General features: G+C 45.2%; 1 protein-coding gene across 5 annotated transcripts in view; it reads right to left on the bottom strand.

Annotated features, from left to right (window-relative positions):
- The window catches only part of PTPRF (protein tyrosine phosphatase receptor type F), a 196,640-nt gene that overhangs the window by 44,836 nt on the left and 133,630 nt on the right, over nt 1-18,174 (bottom strand). For all 5 annotated transcript variants that reach the window (XM_044300617.1, XM_044300616.1, XM_044300619.1 and 2 more), the window contains exon 5: nt 854-1,042. In XM_044300617.1, the coding sequence (XP_044156552.1) occupies nt 854-1,042 (189 nt within the window). The remainder of the gene's footprint in view (nt 1-853; nt 1,043-18,174) is intronic.

The raw sequence follows: 18,174 nt of genomic DNA, 5'->3' as shown, positions 1-18,174 counted from the left end.
TTGCCCTTTCTTTCTCGCACTCGCGTTACGATGCATAACACCATTAAATATAATTAACTTGGGTGATATTTTCTTTGTGCGCAAACATTGTAAGATTACGACCAGTTTGCGGGAGGGGGAAGCTGAAAGGTCACAGTGGGTTTTCCATAAGTGCAGGATTTATAATTGTAATTAGCCCCCCTTCTTTTGTAGAGAGTGTTGGGGCCACAGCCTCAATCTACATGTCGCAATCAGTTCAGTAATTACACAGACTTTACCAATAATAAAGTTTGTCAGGAAGATTGGAGCAGCCGCTTCAACCACAGATTACAACATGAGCCAAGACAGTAACAGACATTGTGCTGACGGATGTCATAACACACTGGCGGTGAGCGATGGCGGCACACTCCGGTAACGGCCACTGGCTTCATTAGCTGAACAAGCCAATCAATGATAAGATGTGACCAAGCACTGACGACACTGCCCATCTCACCAGCCTGAAGATCAGGGATTCAAGAAGAATCCCCCCCCAAAAAAGCTATAAGAAATTTCCCTTTGAGGATACACTTGGGGTGGTGCCTCTAACGAGCCAGAACAGGGACCTGCTCCGTAAGACCATCCTTGCATTGCGTACATTTTACCTCCAGATCCAATTCAAAAGGGGGTTGTCTTGATGGGAAAGAACAATTCAAGAATTGTTGTTGACTTTGATTTTTGGGGGACAGTCCCGTCTACCGAGGAAAATTAGCGGCAAAAAATTGCCTCTTTTTTTAATAAATGTTCTGGTTGGGAGAGGCTTAGCGGGAGAATTACAAGATCATCATTTATAGCAGCACAAAAATGGCTTTTGCAGTTGACAGTCCACATGTCATACCTGAGCGGAGTTGCTTAATCCTTCCATTACTGGTCGCTGTGTCCACAGGAAGGAAGTCCTTATACCAGGAGATCTCTGGATCTGGGTTTCCGCTGGCGGCACAGAGCATGGTGGCCGTCCGGGTCTTCTCCACCACCTTGAGCTGAGGTCCCATGTCAATCATAGGGAACCCATGAGGCAGCTGCTCTTCTGCAAAACAGAAATGAAGAGTACGTTAGAGAACTAGCGTTTCCTTCAGTAATGATTATCACCCATAATTAAGAGCGCTCGTCGGCCTATTTCTATTATCAGCCTAAATAATTAACGCGCTCGGTGGTTTTGCTCAAAAATATAACACTGCGGTATGAAAGCCATTAATCATCAGCTCCGTGCACTTCCCACAGAACCAAAAGTGATCACATCTATAACAGTGAAACGCGTTTGGTACATTATCTTTTCTGTAAGTCAGCTCTGAAGCAAATGGCGGCGGCTGCATATAATCGCGCCACAATATTTCCTGCATTTGCCTCAGTAGCTGATGCATAATTCTGTTTTCTCCTCTGCAGGATACAGTTTCTCCAGCAACAAAGAACTGACCTTATTCCTCGAAGATTTATGAGGGAAGACCCACCATGGATCCCGAGTTATATTTACACATTATTACAAACACCCCCAGGACTGAATAATTTACTGCCTTTGTAGTAACAAGTAAAAGGGGAGAGGAATAGGTCAGCAGCAAATCAAGACATTAACATAGCGGAAGTTATAAACGTATTGCTGAGCTGTGAAATAAAGCTACAAGAGCGAATAACGAGAAGCTTAAAGGGGTTGTTTATAAGTCCACTGGGACCCCAACCGATCCCGAGAATGGGAGTCCCAGTCCCCTGTTCAAATGGAGCAACAGGTCAAGTATGCGTCCTGCCGCTCTATTCATCCTCTGTAGAAGCGCTGTACTCTGCTATCTCCAGCGCTCCCATAGAGAATGATTGGACTGGCAGAACACATGTACGACCTGCCGCTCCGCTCTCGGGACTGATGGGGGTCCCAGCATTTGTTTCCTCAGATATCAGCTAATTAGCCCCATCCTGTGGATAGGGGATAACTTATTAAACTGGCACAACCGCTTTAAGTGCAACCAGTTGCATGAAGAGTCACAGCTGCCCTGGGCTAATCCTGCTGTGACGTCCTTTAATGTGAAACTGACGGCTAACGTAAATGAAATGCGTCACCAAAAATGTTTTCTGCCAGTTAAAAACAGATAGCGGCACACATCCTTTTTTTTCTAATCTCTTTTTATTTTCCGATTGTAGATTTATTTATTCTATTTTCTGAAGATGATTATGGGGACGGCCATCTTGCCTGAGCTGTTCTTAACAGCATTTAGAAAGCATTAAGAAAATTGCTTTTTGGCAAGCCCCATGGGCCATAGACACAATGGAGGGTCTTCACTGACTTCTTTGGAAGAGTCTTGTAGGCTCTGTGACCTGTGCAGAGGTCATTGTACCAGGGAACAGTAGATAAACTCTGACAATCACCTATTGTGAATGGAGGATCCCGTCTTATCTGCCATTGTAATGCTGCCTGTAATTATCTCTCTTCCATGTAAAGATAAGCCGATAACTGCAGTAAAGTGATCTGTACAGACCAAGAAGTGGCGCCTATTAGGCTTAGTGGCCAGTGTGAAAACTGCATGAGTTTATGGTTTTTGTTTAAATATAGATAGTGTGACACAGTGAGGGGTTGTGTCTGGCAAGGCAGGTATTTTCCTCCCAGCATGTGCGGCTGGGCTGGTTTCCAGCCAGGTGAGGTCAAATACCGGACCAGAGTTTAAGTGGCGGTTCGAGTTTTGTCAGCAGCTGGCTGTCCTTAAATAGGCAGCTGGGCTCAGCAGAGATGTCTCATTTTTTTTTTGGGGATCTGAGGCTTAGTGCCGTGCTGGAGGGCTGAGAGCCGCACGCTGGGGAAACAGGCCCCCTAAAGCCTGCTGTGGACTACTGGAGGCAGAACTGCCAGCAAGGTGACTTGTGTTATATAAAATTTCCGTTGTGTGTGAATTGCAAAGTTACGTGCTGTTTGGTGCAATTGCCTTAAGTGTGAATAAACACTGACGTTTTGAGTTAAGAACTTGTATTTTGCCTCTGTACTGCACCCATTTTTTTACCCTATCTACCAGAGCGAAGCCCCACAATTGGTGGAGTATGAGGGCAAGAGCAGTGAAGCTGGTGTGAACGCCAACATTTTTGGTTTCTGCATTTTTCAGGCACGGTTGTATGTGGTACATTAAACCAGCTGTATTACAACCAGTGCCCCACGACAAAATGGAGGCTGTTTTGAAGGCCCTCATGGAGGCTAATCTGCAGCAGCGAGAGACAAACCTGCAGTAATGCAAGACTCATAAGCAGCAGCAGGAAACTAACCAGTTGCTGCTACAACATGTGATGGCTTTGCAGACAGCAGGAGCAATCCCGAGCGTCTACGACGCCCGGAAAGCAGTCCGTGCCGCAATTCCTAAGATGACACCCGCGGACGACATCAAAAGCTACCCCGTGACCAGTGGGCTGAGGTTGTCACTCCATTCCTGGCATCCGATTCCCAGTGGGTGTATTTAGACTTGCCGGATGATCAAGCAGCCGACTACCAAAAAGTAAAGGGTGAGATTTTGGCAAAACTGGGGGCGAATGTGTTGGTCTGGGCCTAGCGGGTACATCAGTGATGGTTTAAAGGGAACCTGTCACCAGGATTTTGGGTATAGAGCTGAGGACATGGGTTGCTAGATGGCCACTAGCACATCCCCAATACCCAGTCCCCATAGCTTTGTGTGCTTTTATTGTGTAAAAAAAATGATTTGATACAAATGCAAATTAACATTAAAGAGTCATATCTTACTTGTGTGACCAGAGAAGAGTCATATTTTCAAGCTCTGACTCATCTCAGGGTAATTTGCATATGTATCAAATAGTTTTCTTTACACAATAAAAGCACAGAGAGCTATGGGGACTGGGTATTGCAGATGTGTTAGTGGCCATCTAGCCACCCATGTCCTCAGCCCTATACCCAAAATCTCGGTGACAGGTTCCCTTTAAGCCGGTATTATGACTTACTCCACCCCTTGCAAAAGTGTCTACAGCTTGATGTGCTGAGTCCCATGGCTATGCTGGATAGACTATTGGCTGATATGTTCTGGAGGGCTCTGCCACCCCGTCTGCAGCACTGGATCGGCCAGGTGTCTCCTGGAAACGCCCTAGAAATGGTGGAGCGCTACGAGGCTACTGAGACTGTTACAGGGGGTTCTTTTAGGAGGGTGGCAGTTAAAACTAGGGATCGACCGATATTGATTTTTTAGGGCCGATACCGATAATTTGTGAACTTTCAGGCCGATAGCCGATAATTTATACCGATATTCTGGGTATTTTCATTTTTGAAAAAAAAAATTAAAATTCCCACAAATCTGCTGAAAATTAATGTTTATTGTTAATGTGTATTTATTTTATTTTTTTGGTAAATCTTTCTTTTTCATTTATACTTAATATTTTGGTGTTTTATTTTATTTTTTGTAACTTTTTTTTTTAATTTATTTTACTTTTTTACTAACTTTTAGCCCCCTTAGGGACTAGAACCCTTGTCCTATTCACCCTGATAGAGATCTATCAGGGTGAATAGGAGCTCACACTGTCCCTGCTGCTGTGTGCTTTGTGCACACAGCAGCATGGAGCTTATCATGGCAGCCAGGGCTTCAATAGCGTCCTGGCTGCCATGGTAACCGATCGGAGCCCCAGCATTACACTGCTGGGGCTCCGATCGGAGGAGCAGGGGAGAGGGGATCCTGTGGAGGGGCGCACTGCGCCACCAATGCTTAATACTGGGGGGAGGGGGGGCGCACTGCGCCACCAATGTCTAATACTGAGGTTGGGAGGGCGCACTGCGCCACCAATGAAGATTAATCTATCATTTATTCATATACAGGAGGCGGGAGCTGGCTGTAGAATCACATAGCCGGCTCCCGACCTCTATGAGCTGTAGCTGCGATCCGCGGCACCTGAGGGGTTAACTACCGCAGATCGCAGCTACAGCTCATAGAGGTCGGGAGCCGGCTATGTGATCCTGCAGCCAGCTCCCGCCTCCTGTATACAGGGAGTGCAGAATTATTAGGCAAGTTGTATTTTTGAGGATTAATTTTATTATTGAACAACAACCATGTTCTCAATGAACCCAAAAAACTAATTAATATCAAAACTGAATATTTTTGGAAGTAGTTTTTAGTTTGTTTTTAGTTTTAGCTATTTTAGGGGGATATCTGTGTGTGCAGGTGACTATTACTGTACATAATTATTAGGCAACTTAACAAAAAAACAAATATATACCTATTTCAATTATTTATTTTTACCAGTGAAACCAATATAACATCTCAACATTCACAAATATACATTTCTGACATTCAAAAACAAAGCAAAAACAAATCAGTGACCAATATAGCCACCTTTCTTTGCAAGGACACTCAAAAGCCTGCCATCCATGGATTCTGTCAGTGTTTTGATCTGTTCACCATCAACATTGCGTGCAGCAGCAACCACAGCCTCCCAGACACTGTTCAGAGAGGTGTACTGTTTTCCCTCCTTGTAAATCTCACATTTGATGATGGACCACAGGTTCTCAATGGGGTTCAGATCAGGTGAACAAGGAGGCCATGTCATTAGATTTTCTTATTTTATACCCTTTCTTGCCAGCCACGTTGTGGAGTACTTGGACGCGTGTGATGGAGCATTGTCCTGCATGAAAATCATGTTTTTCTTACCTTGCAGACTTCTTCCTGTACCACTGCTTGAAGAAGGTGTCTTCCAGAAACTGGCAGTAGGACTGGGAGTTGAGCTTGACTCCATCCTCAACCCAAAAAGGCCCCACAAGCTCATCTTTGATGATACCAGCCCAGCCCAAACCAGTACTCCACCTCCACCTTGCTGGCGTCTGAGTCGGACTGGAGCTCTCTGCCCTTTACCAATCCAGCCATCTGGCCCATCAAGACTCACTCTCATTTCATCAGTCCATAAAACCTTAGAAAAATCAGTCTTGAGATATTTCTTGGCCCAGTCTTGACGTTTCAGCTTGTGTGTCTTGTTCAGTGGTGGTCGTCTTTCAGCCTTTCTTACCTTGGCCATGTCTCTGAGTATTGCACACCTTGTGCTTTTGGGCACTCCAGTGATGTTGCAGCTCTGAAATATGGCCAAACTGGTGGCAAGTGGCATCTTGGCAGCTGCACGCTTGACTTTTCTCAGTTCATGGGCAGTTATTTTGCGCCTTGGTTTTTCCACACGCTTCTTGCGACCCTGTTGACTATTTTGAATGAAACGCTTGATTGTTCGATGATCACGCTTCAGAAGCTTTGCAATTTTAAGAGTGCTGCATCCCTCTGCAAGATATCTCACTATTTTTGACTTTTCTGAGCCTGTCAAGTCCTTCTTTTGACCCATTTTGCCAAAGGAAAGGAAGTTGCCTAATAATTATGCACACCTGATATAGGGTGTTGATGTCATTAGACCACACCCCTTCTCATTACAGAGATGCACATCACCTAATATGCTTAATTGGTAGTAGGCTTTCGAGCCTATACAGCTTGGAGTAAGACAACATGCATAAAGAGGATGATGTGGTCAAAATACTCATTTGCCTAATAATTCTGCACGTAGTGTATGAATGAATGAGAGATTAAGCTTCATTGGTGGAGCAGTGGCCATAGCTCCTCCCCTCTTCCTGTCCCCTGTCCTCCTATTGGTGGCAGCGGCAGCAGCAGCAGCACAGGGGGAGGAGACACTGCTTCCTTCTCCCCTGTGCTGCTGCTGAGGGAACACGGAGAGCGCTGAGAGCAGCGCGATCTGTGTTCCCCATACGCTATCGGAATATCGGCAAAATAAATGCAGATACTGATAGCGTTCAAAATCCTGAATATCGGCCGATAATATCGGTAAATCCGATAATCGGTCGATCCCTAGTTAAAACCCGTAAATCTCCATCCCGAACCCGGCGACTTGTACCAACCAAACCCACCCGGGGTGTACCTTCTACGGACCTGGCTCCGATAGTCTGCTGCCGGTGTCAGGAGCCGGGCCATGTAAGAGCTGACTGTCCCCATCAGGTGGAACCCATGGATACTAACTATGGCTACTGTCAGTTGCTATATGCCAGGAAGCTGTGTACATCAGGTATCCCAGAAACTCTAAATCACCTGTGCCAGGTGGAGGTAGGAGACACTCCAGTGGAGGGTCTGCTGGACAAAGGGAGTCTGGTGTCCCTAGTAAGGGTTCCCCTGGTACGGTCAGCGGAGTATACTGGCCGGAAAGTCGGGGTCATGTGCATCCATGGAGACTTAAAAGACTATCCCACCGCCCTGGTGTTTCTAACCACAGGGGCTGGCAGATGGACTCCCGGAGTTGCAGTTGCCCCAAATATACACTACAAACTTAAGAGACTTCCCGACATTGTGGCCTGCTATGAGAGTGACTGATACCCATGAGACAGGGGTAACCCTAACAGAGTGGCCCGGCTCGGAAACCAGAACCCTGGGAACCTGAGACCGAAGGGCCAGCGGTAGGGGTGACCGCCACTTCAGTGAAAGAGGGGGAGACAACCCTGCTAAGTGTGAAGGTGGGAGACGTGGAGGACTTGAATTGGCAGACCTCAATGTCTCTAGGGATAATTTTGGTACCGCCCAACGTCGGGACCCAACCCTATCCCGCACCTGGGAAAATGTTTTAATAGTAGATGGTGAACCACAACAACCTAAGGCAGAGTCAGTGTTGCTCCGTTTTGTGGTTCATTAGGATATGTTGTATCGGGTAAACCAACTATGGGGTGAGCCTATATAATAGTTGGTGGTCTCCAAGGCTTATCGCAAGCTTTTGTTAGCTCTAGCCCACCAACACCTTCTCGGGGATCACCTGGGGCTGCAGAAAACGCAGGATTGTATTTACTGTATACAGCGGTTTTACTGGCCCAGCATATTCAAAGAAGTCGTAGAGTTTTGTAAGTCTTGCCCAACCTGCCAGATAACTAGCCCCCAGCCACATTTTCTTAGTCCCCTAGTTCCTCTCCCAATTATCAAAGTACCGTTTGAACTCATAGGCCCAGTACCGAAGTCCGCCAGAGAGCATCAACACATCTTAGTCATTCTAGACTACGCCACTCGGTACCCGGAGGTGGTGCCACTGTGACATACCTCGGCCGAACTCATAGCTAAGGAGTTGATGTTTTCCCGAGTGGGACTACCTAAAAGAGGTTCTGACCATCCAAGGGACCCCTTTTTATGTTCAAGGTGATGAGGGAACTCTAAGTTGCTGCACATAAAACAACTAAGGACGTCCGTTTACCACCCGCAAACGGACGGTCTGGTAGAACTGTTTAACTAAACATAAATTTGAAAAACTTAGTTTTTAAAGATGGGAAGGACTGGGACCTTCTTCTGCCCTATATCATGTTTGCAGTGCAAGAGGTACCCCAGTCCTCTACTGGGTTCTTGCCCTTTGAACTGCTATATGGCAGACCCCTCACGGTCTCTTGGACGTGGCCAAAGAGACGTGGTAACAACAACCCACTGCACATAAAAGTGTCATCGAGTACGTTACCCAGATGCAAGATAGGATAGAGACAGTGTTGCCTCTTGTTAGGGAGCATATGGAGGCAGCTCAGTGAGCCTAAAGTCGGGTCTATAATCGTTAGGCTCGTGTCCGGATCTTTAACCCGGGTGATCGGGTTTTGGTTCTGGTGCCAACCATGGACAGTAGGTTCCTGGCTAGGTGGCAGGGGCCCTACAAGGTACTCGAGAAAATTGGAGATGTAAACTACAAGGTACACCAGCCAGGGCGGCGAAAGCCAGAGCAAGTTTACCATGTGAATTTACTCAAACCGTGGAAAGATAGGGAAACCAGTACAGAAGACAGCCCGTGGCCGGGCTTTCTAGGAGAAGAGGTACCGGCCCCTCTGTCTGATGCAAGAGAAGGGGCTGCCACAGTAAAAATTTCTGAAAGCCTCTCCTCTAAACAGACTCAGGAGGCCAGGGAGTTTGTTAGTCGGAACATGGATGTGTTTTCGGACCTCCCTGGACGTACTTTCATAATCCAGCATGACATTGTCACTGTGCCTCAGGCAAAAGTCCGATTAAAACCATACCGGGTACCCGAGGCTCGGTGACAAGCCATATCGAAGGAGGAGCAGCTAATGTTGCAGCTAGACGTCATTGAGTCGTCAAAAAGTGAGAGGTCCAGTCCTATAGTACTGATACCCAAGCCGGATGGGATGTTGCGGTTTTGTAACGACTTTCGAAAACTTAACGAGGTTTCCAAATTCTATGCGTATCCCATGCCTTGGGAGGATGAGCTCATCGAGAGGTTAGGACAAGCCTGGTATTTTTCTGTTTTGGACCTCATGAAAGCGTACTAGCAGGTGCCCTTAACGGAGGCTGCCAAAGAGAAAACTGCCTTCATCACGCCTGAGGGGCTGTATCAGTATAAGGTCTTACCCTTTGGTCTGCATGGCGCCCCCCGCAACTTTTCAGCGACTAATGGACATTGTGCTTCGTCCACATTGTTGGTACGCTTCGGCTTACCTGGACCGACAGTACCGACTGGGAAAGTCACCTACCCATAGGGTTAGAAGAGACTAAGTACCTGGGGTATGTCATTGGGCGCAGAGTCATCAAACCCCAAGTGAACAAAATAGAGGCGATACAGAATTGGCCCCGAACTGTCACCACTAGGCAAATAAAGTAATTCCTAGGAATTGTGGGCTATTACATGAGGTTTGTTCCTCACTTTGCTACTCTAGCCATGCCCTTGACAGGGCTCTTGATGGGATGAAAATCAGTGATGGTTCGCTGGGATGATCGGGTGGAAGAGGCTTTTGCCGCTTTGAAGTTTACCCTGTGTGGGTCACTGGTTTTGGTGACTCCCAACTTCAAGAGGGAGTTTGTGGTAGAAATGGATGCCTCCGAAGTAGGCTAGGAGCATCCCGTTGTCTTCCTAAGCCGAAAGCTTACCCCAGCCGAAGCCAGGTACAGTATAGTGGAGAGAGAGTGCCTGGCCATGAAGTGGGCACTCGAGTCTCTCCCCTACTATTTGTTGGGGAGAAAGTTCTGCCTGGTGACCGTCCACTTCCCTCAAGTGGATGAGCCAGGCCAAAAACAGGAATGCTCGGGTCACCAGATGGTTTTTGTCACTGAAGAACTTTAAGTTCTCAGTATAACACAGAGCAGGCCGGTTACAGGGAAACGCGGATGCATGAGGCTGGGCTGAGAGCCGCATGCTGGTAAAAAAGGCCCCTTAAAGCCTGCTGTGGACTACTGGCGGCAAAACTGCCAGCAAGGTGACTTGTGTTATATGAACACAATTGCCTCAAGTGTGAATAAACACTGAAGTTTTGGAGTTAAGAACTTGTATTTTGCCTCTGTATTGCGCCCGCTTACCCTATCTACCAGAGCCAATCCCCCACAATAGTGACATGGAAAATTAAAAACATCCCCAAAAACTCTTTAAAAATATGTTAAATATAAAAATGTGATTTAAACAATACGTCAATTTCTGATGACACATCCCTTTAAGTATCCAAAACTCTTAGTAGAATGTTCCATTTAGTTCTTTGGGTTCCAGCAATGAAGACCCCTCGTGGGGCAGAATGGAGACCCATGGCGGTGCCCAGTTTACTCTAGTGGATTTGCTATAGAAGTTGCAGAGGTTGGACTCACAGCTGGGCCCCTATGTCCGTGTTCGCCACGTATATTGCTATAAGTGGATCACAATGAAACATGATGACTATGGATGTTCATACTATACACTAGATATAAATCATTATAGCTCACATTGATGACATATGATGCCACATACTGTTATCAGTAGTCAGGTGTTAGATCTGGACTGAAAAAGGTTTTTGGCTTTTCCCTATGACAGTTTGGTGCCTCTCCATGACAGAATTATCCTGGTGAGGATTTTCCCACGTCAGGAGCGGGCTGGGATACGTGGCTGTCTGATACGAGACAGTCGGAGACTCTGAACTTTGTGTTCATTACGAGGCATTCTCTGACTTAATCTGAATACACTCAGAGGCACAAAGAGCTGAAAGGCACAGCTGAGCCACTGATATGCAAAGCCACTGTGCTACACACGTAAAACAAAGGCGCGGTGAGGGAGCCGGCTATAAATACACATTTAGCTGCTGAGACACAGCCATAACTTTCAACTACTATTCAGATATGAAAAAGCCGGCGGCCTGGGGGACGGGTAAATAAATAAAAATCAGAAGGCAGGATTTCTTTCCCCCCAATTAGCACTGAATGTTGTGGGGAGGCGTGGGCGGCCTGCAATTACTAAGTGACTGACCCCCTGCCGGGCATTATAAACAAAAGACCCTCGTTCTTCTCAAGGTGGAGAGAGACAGGTAAGCTGCAAAATTTCCCTGAACCTGGTGACTCAAGCCGTGCGGCATTACAGTACGGGTCAGAGCCGTCAATACAGGTATAAAATGCAGAGAACATGCAGTAATAGAGCGAGTATGACGGAAGACGCCATTATATTACTGACAGGAATCAGAATGATTGTGAGGCAGGTCCAACTGAAATCGGCCACCTCGGCCTACACTTATCAGGCCACTGGTGCCTATATGTAACATAAAATGAGATCCTGCAGGACACATAGACAGGCTGTATTACTCGGTTATCAGACGTTTCAGGCTGACTGTAGTGTTCATCAATGGGATGAGTGACTGGAAGTGACAAACCTCCCAGCCCCCCATGATCACTACTTGTGTTACTTCTCCAGAGACATTTACACTAATTTGTGAGATTGATAACATTGTAGAATGGGGTTCGTAGTTTGCTGCAAACCTATTCAGATGAGTAGGGCAATTGCAGAAATTTCTGCAACGTGGTAGCGCACTCTTGCAGCACATGGACGCTGAAGGCAGTATTTAACACTCATTAGCATTATTAGTAATGGGGGAAGCTTAGCGGCATCTGATATGCTAAGTCCTCAAGCGCACGTCCTGCAAACACCAGAGTCCTCCTCACAGCGTGAGCGGCAACAAATCTGTTATACAGTGATTAGCCTGGCCAGCAGCTCCACTGACATACGGACGAGCCGCAGCCAGCAGGCTCCAGGGCCAATTCAGCCAGCGTCTGTGAGAAGGTAATTAATCTTAAGCAGGTAGTTTTCCTTTTTAAAGAGTAGAAAGACAGCTCTTGGAGTAATTAATGCACTGCTGACCCGTCCCATTGATTTATCCCAGCACAAACACAGGTTGATGAACAGGACGCAGTGTGGCAGATCGAAAGCACCTGGAACAGACACCGGGCCGAGTGGCGGCTTCTGTAGACAGCGGCCGATAGCAGCAATCTGCAGAAGGTTGGGGGTTGTTTAGTAAAAAATACTACTTTTCTTCCCAAGTAAAACCTTCACAAAATGCACAGTAACTTTGTAAATGCTTTACCTCCTGTGTCGGACTGGGGTTCTTTGGGCCGACCAGAGCCAACTGTTCTGAGGCCGAACCCCTATATCAAAGAAATAGAACCTAATGGCAGACAAATGGATTTGTTTCTCCTGGACCTTTGGGTCCTACTAGGACATCAGAGCCTGGGGCCACTGGTATTTACTTTATTTTCTACAGCTTTCTTCTCCAGTCACATCTAAAGCTAAATTCTACCAGTTTATATTACCAGGCAGCAGGGCAGATTTTACTAAGCGGTTACAAAAGACTGGTTTTACAAAAGCCAGTTAGCAGATATGATGAGGACTTTGGAAAAGAATCTGCACCGGAATCTCATCCAATCCTGAACATGTGTACAGGCCCGTACAGTGAAAGACACTGAGCGTATAAATCGAGTAATACAAATAAAATAACTAAATGTGGAATTAAATGGGAAACTGTTGATAAAATCAGAATTACGCTTTATGGACACTTAAAAATAGGGTAAAAGCCAACAAGACTCTATGGCTTTAGCAGACCCAGGCCTGTCATAAAGGAAACTAGGAAGGTCAGATGACAACCCTGTAATGTGCATCATGTGGGTTGTCAGCCAGCAGAGGCAGAAATAAAGGAAACAGCCAAAGAGAATCTTCCACTATGTGACAGAAGACTTGTAGTCACTGAGGGAAACAATCAGGCACTGCAGGACATCCCAATGTGAGATGCTCTCCTGACTCCGAGTCTAATTCCCAGGCGGTCAGACGATTCCATAACTGCTGTGGTGCCTCTGAAAAAAACAATGGATTTGGCTTGTCGGCTGCAAAAACGTCCCACGTCCATCATCGCATCCAGGAAGCTGAGTATAATTCTTGGACACGTTATTTGTTTGAGCAGCGATTATATGCCCGACCTGGTATACGGGAGGCTGCATGCTTTATAACAGGGGCCATAGATCCTGGAGATTGTAAGCTCATATGAGCTCTGTGTGTGAGACGTCCTATCTGTATGTCCATGAAGGACCTTGTTTGAGGCCACAACTGCTCCTGAATTCCAAATAAAAAGCATTAGCAATATATCAAGATGTGATATGTCTTCCAAGAACAGGGGCAGCTCAGTAACTAACGAGGTACCACAACCTCCCTGCCATCTATGCCGCATGGAGTGGGCGCGACAGGTGGGCCATGTAAACAAGGGCTCACACCCGAGAGTAAATCATGAGATTATTCAATGTCCTGGAACCGATCAACAGATATGCTTTCCTAGTACATATAGGACCTTTGGTCCAGTTCAATGAAATATCTTCTTGTAATCACTTTCTTTCCAAAATTTTGCAGCCATTTTTTTTTAAAAGAGAAGGAAAACACACCTGAGGTATGTGAACTAAAATAATGACTTTGGGGGCCGGGGAGGTCTCTAGACTTTCAGGTAAATTCTTCCCTGACCGAAGACACCTGAGCAGATGGTCGCTGTGACTTTGAGAGTGTCTTCATGCTTGGACCTTCACATTTGCCATAGCCATTATCCGAGCTTCCCTTTCATTCTTACTTCCCGATTTTTTTGGGTGTTAAATCCCTGCTGAAATTCAAGAGAATCAGAGTGCACTTTGCCCCCAGTCTACAATCGACTGAAAGTGGAGAAATAAAAGGGCTGCTCCTTCCGACAACGCTGCTCATTAGTGAAGGTCCGCCATTGATCAGTGTATAGAGAGGAGATCAGAGAGTGGCCCATAGACGGCTGAGCACAGAGATGGACAGAAGAATGGGCTACAAGGGTCCTGACATGACTGCAGGGGGAGCGTTCATTTATCAAACATTTTGCAGACTATTACTGACACCTAATACACCTTTGAATCCTGTCTCTTTAAAGAGGGGGTCACAAGAGGTACACTGGGCGTAGCTTCCACTACTGTATGGCTTGGAGTCCCCCCACATACCCGGCCCCATCAAGCTGCATCCCCTGCACATATATACCCCACTGTGATAACATAGAAAGTTTGTCGCAACCAATGGATGTCGCTGCGTGTAAATCCAGATCACTGAAACCTTATCGCAGCCGCCTGAGAGGTAACAAGGTCGTGACCGAACACTTAAGATGCACAAGTCAGCGATAAAAATGTCAGTGCGGAAATTGTTATTTCGTCTTATACAACATAAAACGATGATGATAATGGATGTCCCCAAACTGGAGCGCAGTGTTTATAAGGCGTACAAAAAGGACAATTAATTGTCCTCGGAGAAATATCGCTACAGGACTTAATGGCTGTGTCCTTCAGTCCATCTCATCCTTGAAATATTGAACCACTTAGCTCAGACACTTCCTAAGATTTCATGTACATGAACAGCAGTTAATAAGCTGTGAATCAGACGCTCGTCATTATACAGGAGCCTGGGTGCCCGCTGCGTTCTGCCACGTCACGGAGGTCCAGACTGGGCAGCTGATGAATGTGCTTTCATCTGAACGCCTCCACCATCCTGTGCAGATTAACGTCTTAATATATTTTATAGTGGTCGAAGCTCCATTCTACTAACACAACGCTCCAAGTCCCCCTGTGTACACATAGAGGTACATGAACATTCTGTCTGCCTGCAGCCACCACTAGGGGGAGCTATAGAAAGATTGTTCACCTAACTATTTTTGCAGATATTAGATTTCAATGAATTGGAGGGAACTCACTTATCTAGTGTCATATGAACTACGCAGATACATATAGAAACAGCCATATTTAATGAAATCCTAAATATAAAATTATTAATAAAAAATGTAGTTAAAAATGAAGTAAAAAATGCACCAGTTCCATGATGCCAATCATTGTTATAGTTGATTCAAATATACATAAAACAAACTTCACAAATTGATATATAATATAAAATATTAAGTCAGCAGCATTGACATCTAATTGCATATACGTATATAAAAAGGTGGTCAACCAAACTCAATAGTAAATACTCAATAGTGTATCTGAGTGGTGTTTTTCAGTGGCACGCGTCACTCATAGCATCAATTAGTCACTGCCAAATTTATTGAACCAGGTATTCCTCCAAAGAAAGTCACATATAGCCTGGCGGTAATCCAAACCTTAGGTATATTTTTATGTCTATGATAAGGATATATTCAAATCTCCCCAATATTTGTTAGATCACAGCTGTAATAGTCTTATTATTATTATTATTATTGTTATAGCTAGTGGGGGCAAAAAGGCATTAATTGCTCAAATATTGTAGCGGTGCTTGGTAATAGTGTTGCTGCAGCTGCAGATTAGAGCAATGAAGCGTTGTTCTGTTCAGGTAGTATAGCGATACTTGTTAGTGGCGTTGCAGTCGATTAGGATGACATAGCATTGATTGTTAGTGTATACCAGTACTTTAAAGGAAACCTGTTACCTCAAAAAGGCATCTACACCCGCCAGCAGTACCTCGTAGTAGCCCGCAGCCTGTTTATAATAATAATATTTCATCCAGTTGTCCGACGCTGCGCTATAGTGACGGCCAGCTTCAAGTCAAAGAAAGCAGGCCCCCTAACCGTCCCCTCTTGCCTGAGAGTGACAGCCTGCAGTGCGGCCGCGATTCCCCAAGTCTATGAGTGACGCGTGCCACTGAAAAACGCCACTCATATACACGATTGAGTATTTACTATTGAGTTTGGTTGACCACCTTTTTATATACGTATATGCAATTAGATGTCAATGCTGCTGACTTTATATTTTATATCAATTTGTGAAGTTTGTTTTAGGTATATTTGAATCCACTATAAGGCCTCATGCAAACGGCGGGTCGGCAATCTGCGGCCCCAGGCTGTGTGCACCACGTATCACGGATGCGGACCTATTCAGTTGAATGGGCCCGCAATTCCAGAGATACGGCACAGAACACCGGAAGCACTACAGAGCGCTTCTGTGGTGTTTCTTTCCGTGTTTCCGCACCGCAAATAAATATGACTTTTTTTTTGCGGTACAGACAGACACGGACCCATTCAAGTTAAATGGGTCCGGCCCACTGTACGGATGTTGCCCGTGCATTGGGGACCGCAAATGCGGTCCTTAATGCACGGAACGGCCGTGTGCATGAGGTCTTACAATGATTGGCATCATGGAACTGGTGCATATTTAACTTTAATTTTTTTTTATAGTTTTTATTAATAATTTTAATTTTATACTTAGGATTTCAATAAATATGGTTGTTTCTATATGTTTTTAAATAGTTGCTATGACACTAGATAAGTGAGACCCCTCCAATTTCTAAAAACGTGCATACATTACCACTGATCGACGTTAAGTGCGTCGAGGAGTGTGCGCCTCTACTATAGGTCGCAGCAGGTGGAGCCTCTGTATCCCTCCTTTTTTTTGCCTGAGACATTAGATTTCTACCAGAAAAATGGAGACTAGCAAGATGACATATACTGCGGACACGCTGCTTACAGCACAGATGGAATGCAGTCCTATCTGGGAGCGCGGTTGCTAGGAGTGCATAACCCCACATCTACAGTCTTCTCAATGGGGGTCTCAGACAGGAAGACCCTACTAACTATTCTCTGATTACAATATATCATAGGATCCGAGTCTGCAGACGTAACTGATGTTGAAGATATTTGGGCTTCAGTGTAGCAAATTATGATCGAGTAGTCAGCTTTTTACTGGAGTCTGCCGTCAATGGTGCGTTCAGACGACCATATTTCTGGGTCCGCATCTGTTCCGACACCATGTGCTGTCTAGATCCGTAGTTCCATTCCATGACCCCGCAAAAAAAATATAGAGCATGTCATATTCTCATCCACAATCGTGCACAACTTCTATACAGGGCTGGCCCTGTGCGTTCCGTAAAATGTGGAACACACACGGCCGGTATCAGTGTTTTGCGGATACACAGTTTGCGGACCACAAACCACATACGTTCATCTAAATGTAGCCTTAGCATGTATGTCAGGATACTGGCCACAGTAATCTCCTTTCATGGACTTTTCAGACAATAATTTAACGGCTACAGTCAGCTTTCGTGAAACAGAAAACTAAAACCTGACGCAATGTAACAAAACCTTTACACTCGAGCATCACGCAGCCAACTGAGTGTAAACCCACGCACACATCGCAGTATCATGCAGAATCATTGGTCTGGATTCACCTACAAATGAAGGCCCGTGTTTGCCCCTTGCAGCTGCAGAACCTGACCCTTTACATTTCATACATTAGTTAAGTAATTACACATTAAATTAATTCTCGGCTCCAGTCATTAACATTTACCTTCTCAGCTCAGATTGATTCATGTTTTCTAAGAGCTGAAAGGCCTGTGACGTGCGATTCCACTTAATAGCAGAAATGTTTGATATCTATTTATCATTAAATGGAGAAAGATTCAACTACAAAACGGGAACCATCTCCATCTATATCTCCTACGTAAGCATATCTGCTTACGTAGGAGATATAGATGGAGATGGTTCCCGATTCCCTGGAGTTCAGCTTGAATCGGATTTAACTGGAACGAATACTAACAAACTAATAATAAAACAAGTATCACTAGCCCCAAAGACTGCTCCATAAAATGTAAAAAGGGCAAGACCAATCACAACTGATATTAACCAATGTACAAGAGTATAACTACTATAATACTGTTCATATGTACAAGAGTATAACTACTATAATACTGCTCCTATGTACAAGAATATAACTACTATAATACTACCTCCTATGTACGAGAATATAACTACTATAATACTGCCTCCTATGTGCAAGAATATAACTACTATAATACTGCTCCTATGTACAAGAATATAACTACTATAATACTGCCTCCTATGTACAAGAATATAACTACTATAATACTGCTCCTATGTACAAGAATATAACTACTATAATACTGCTCCTATGAACAAGAATACAGTCATGTGAAAAAATTAGGACACCCTTTGAAAGC

Source organism: Bufo gargarizans, chromosome 7 (genome assembly GCF_014858855.1).
Source record: "Bufo gargarizans isolate SCDJY-AF-19 chromosome 7, ASM1485885v1, whole genome shotgun sequence".
Taxonomy (NCBI): Eukaryota; Metazoa; Chordata; class Amphibia; order Anura; family Bufonidae; genus Bufo; species Bufo gargarizans.
The sequence above is the reverse complement of the archived record's forward strand: the minus strand, read 5'-3'. Positions and strand labels throughout refer to the sequence as shown.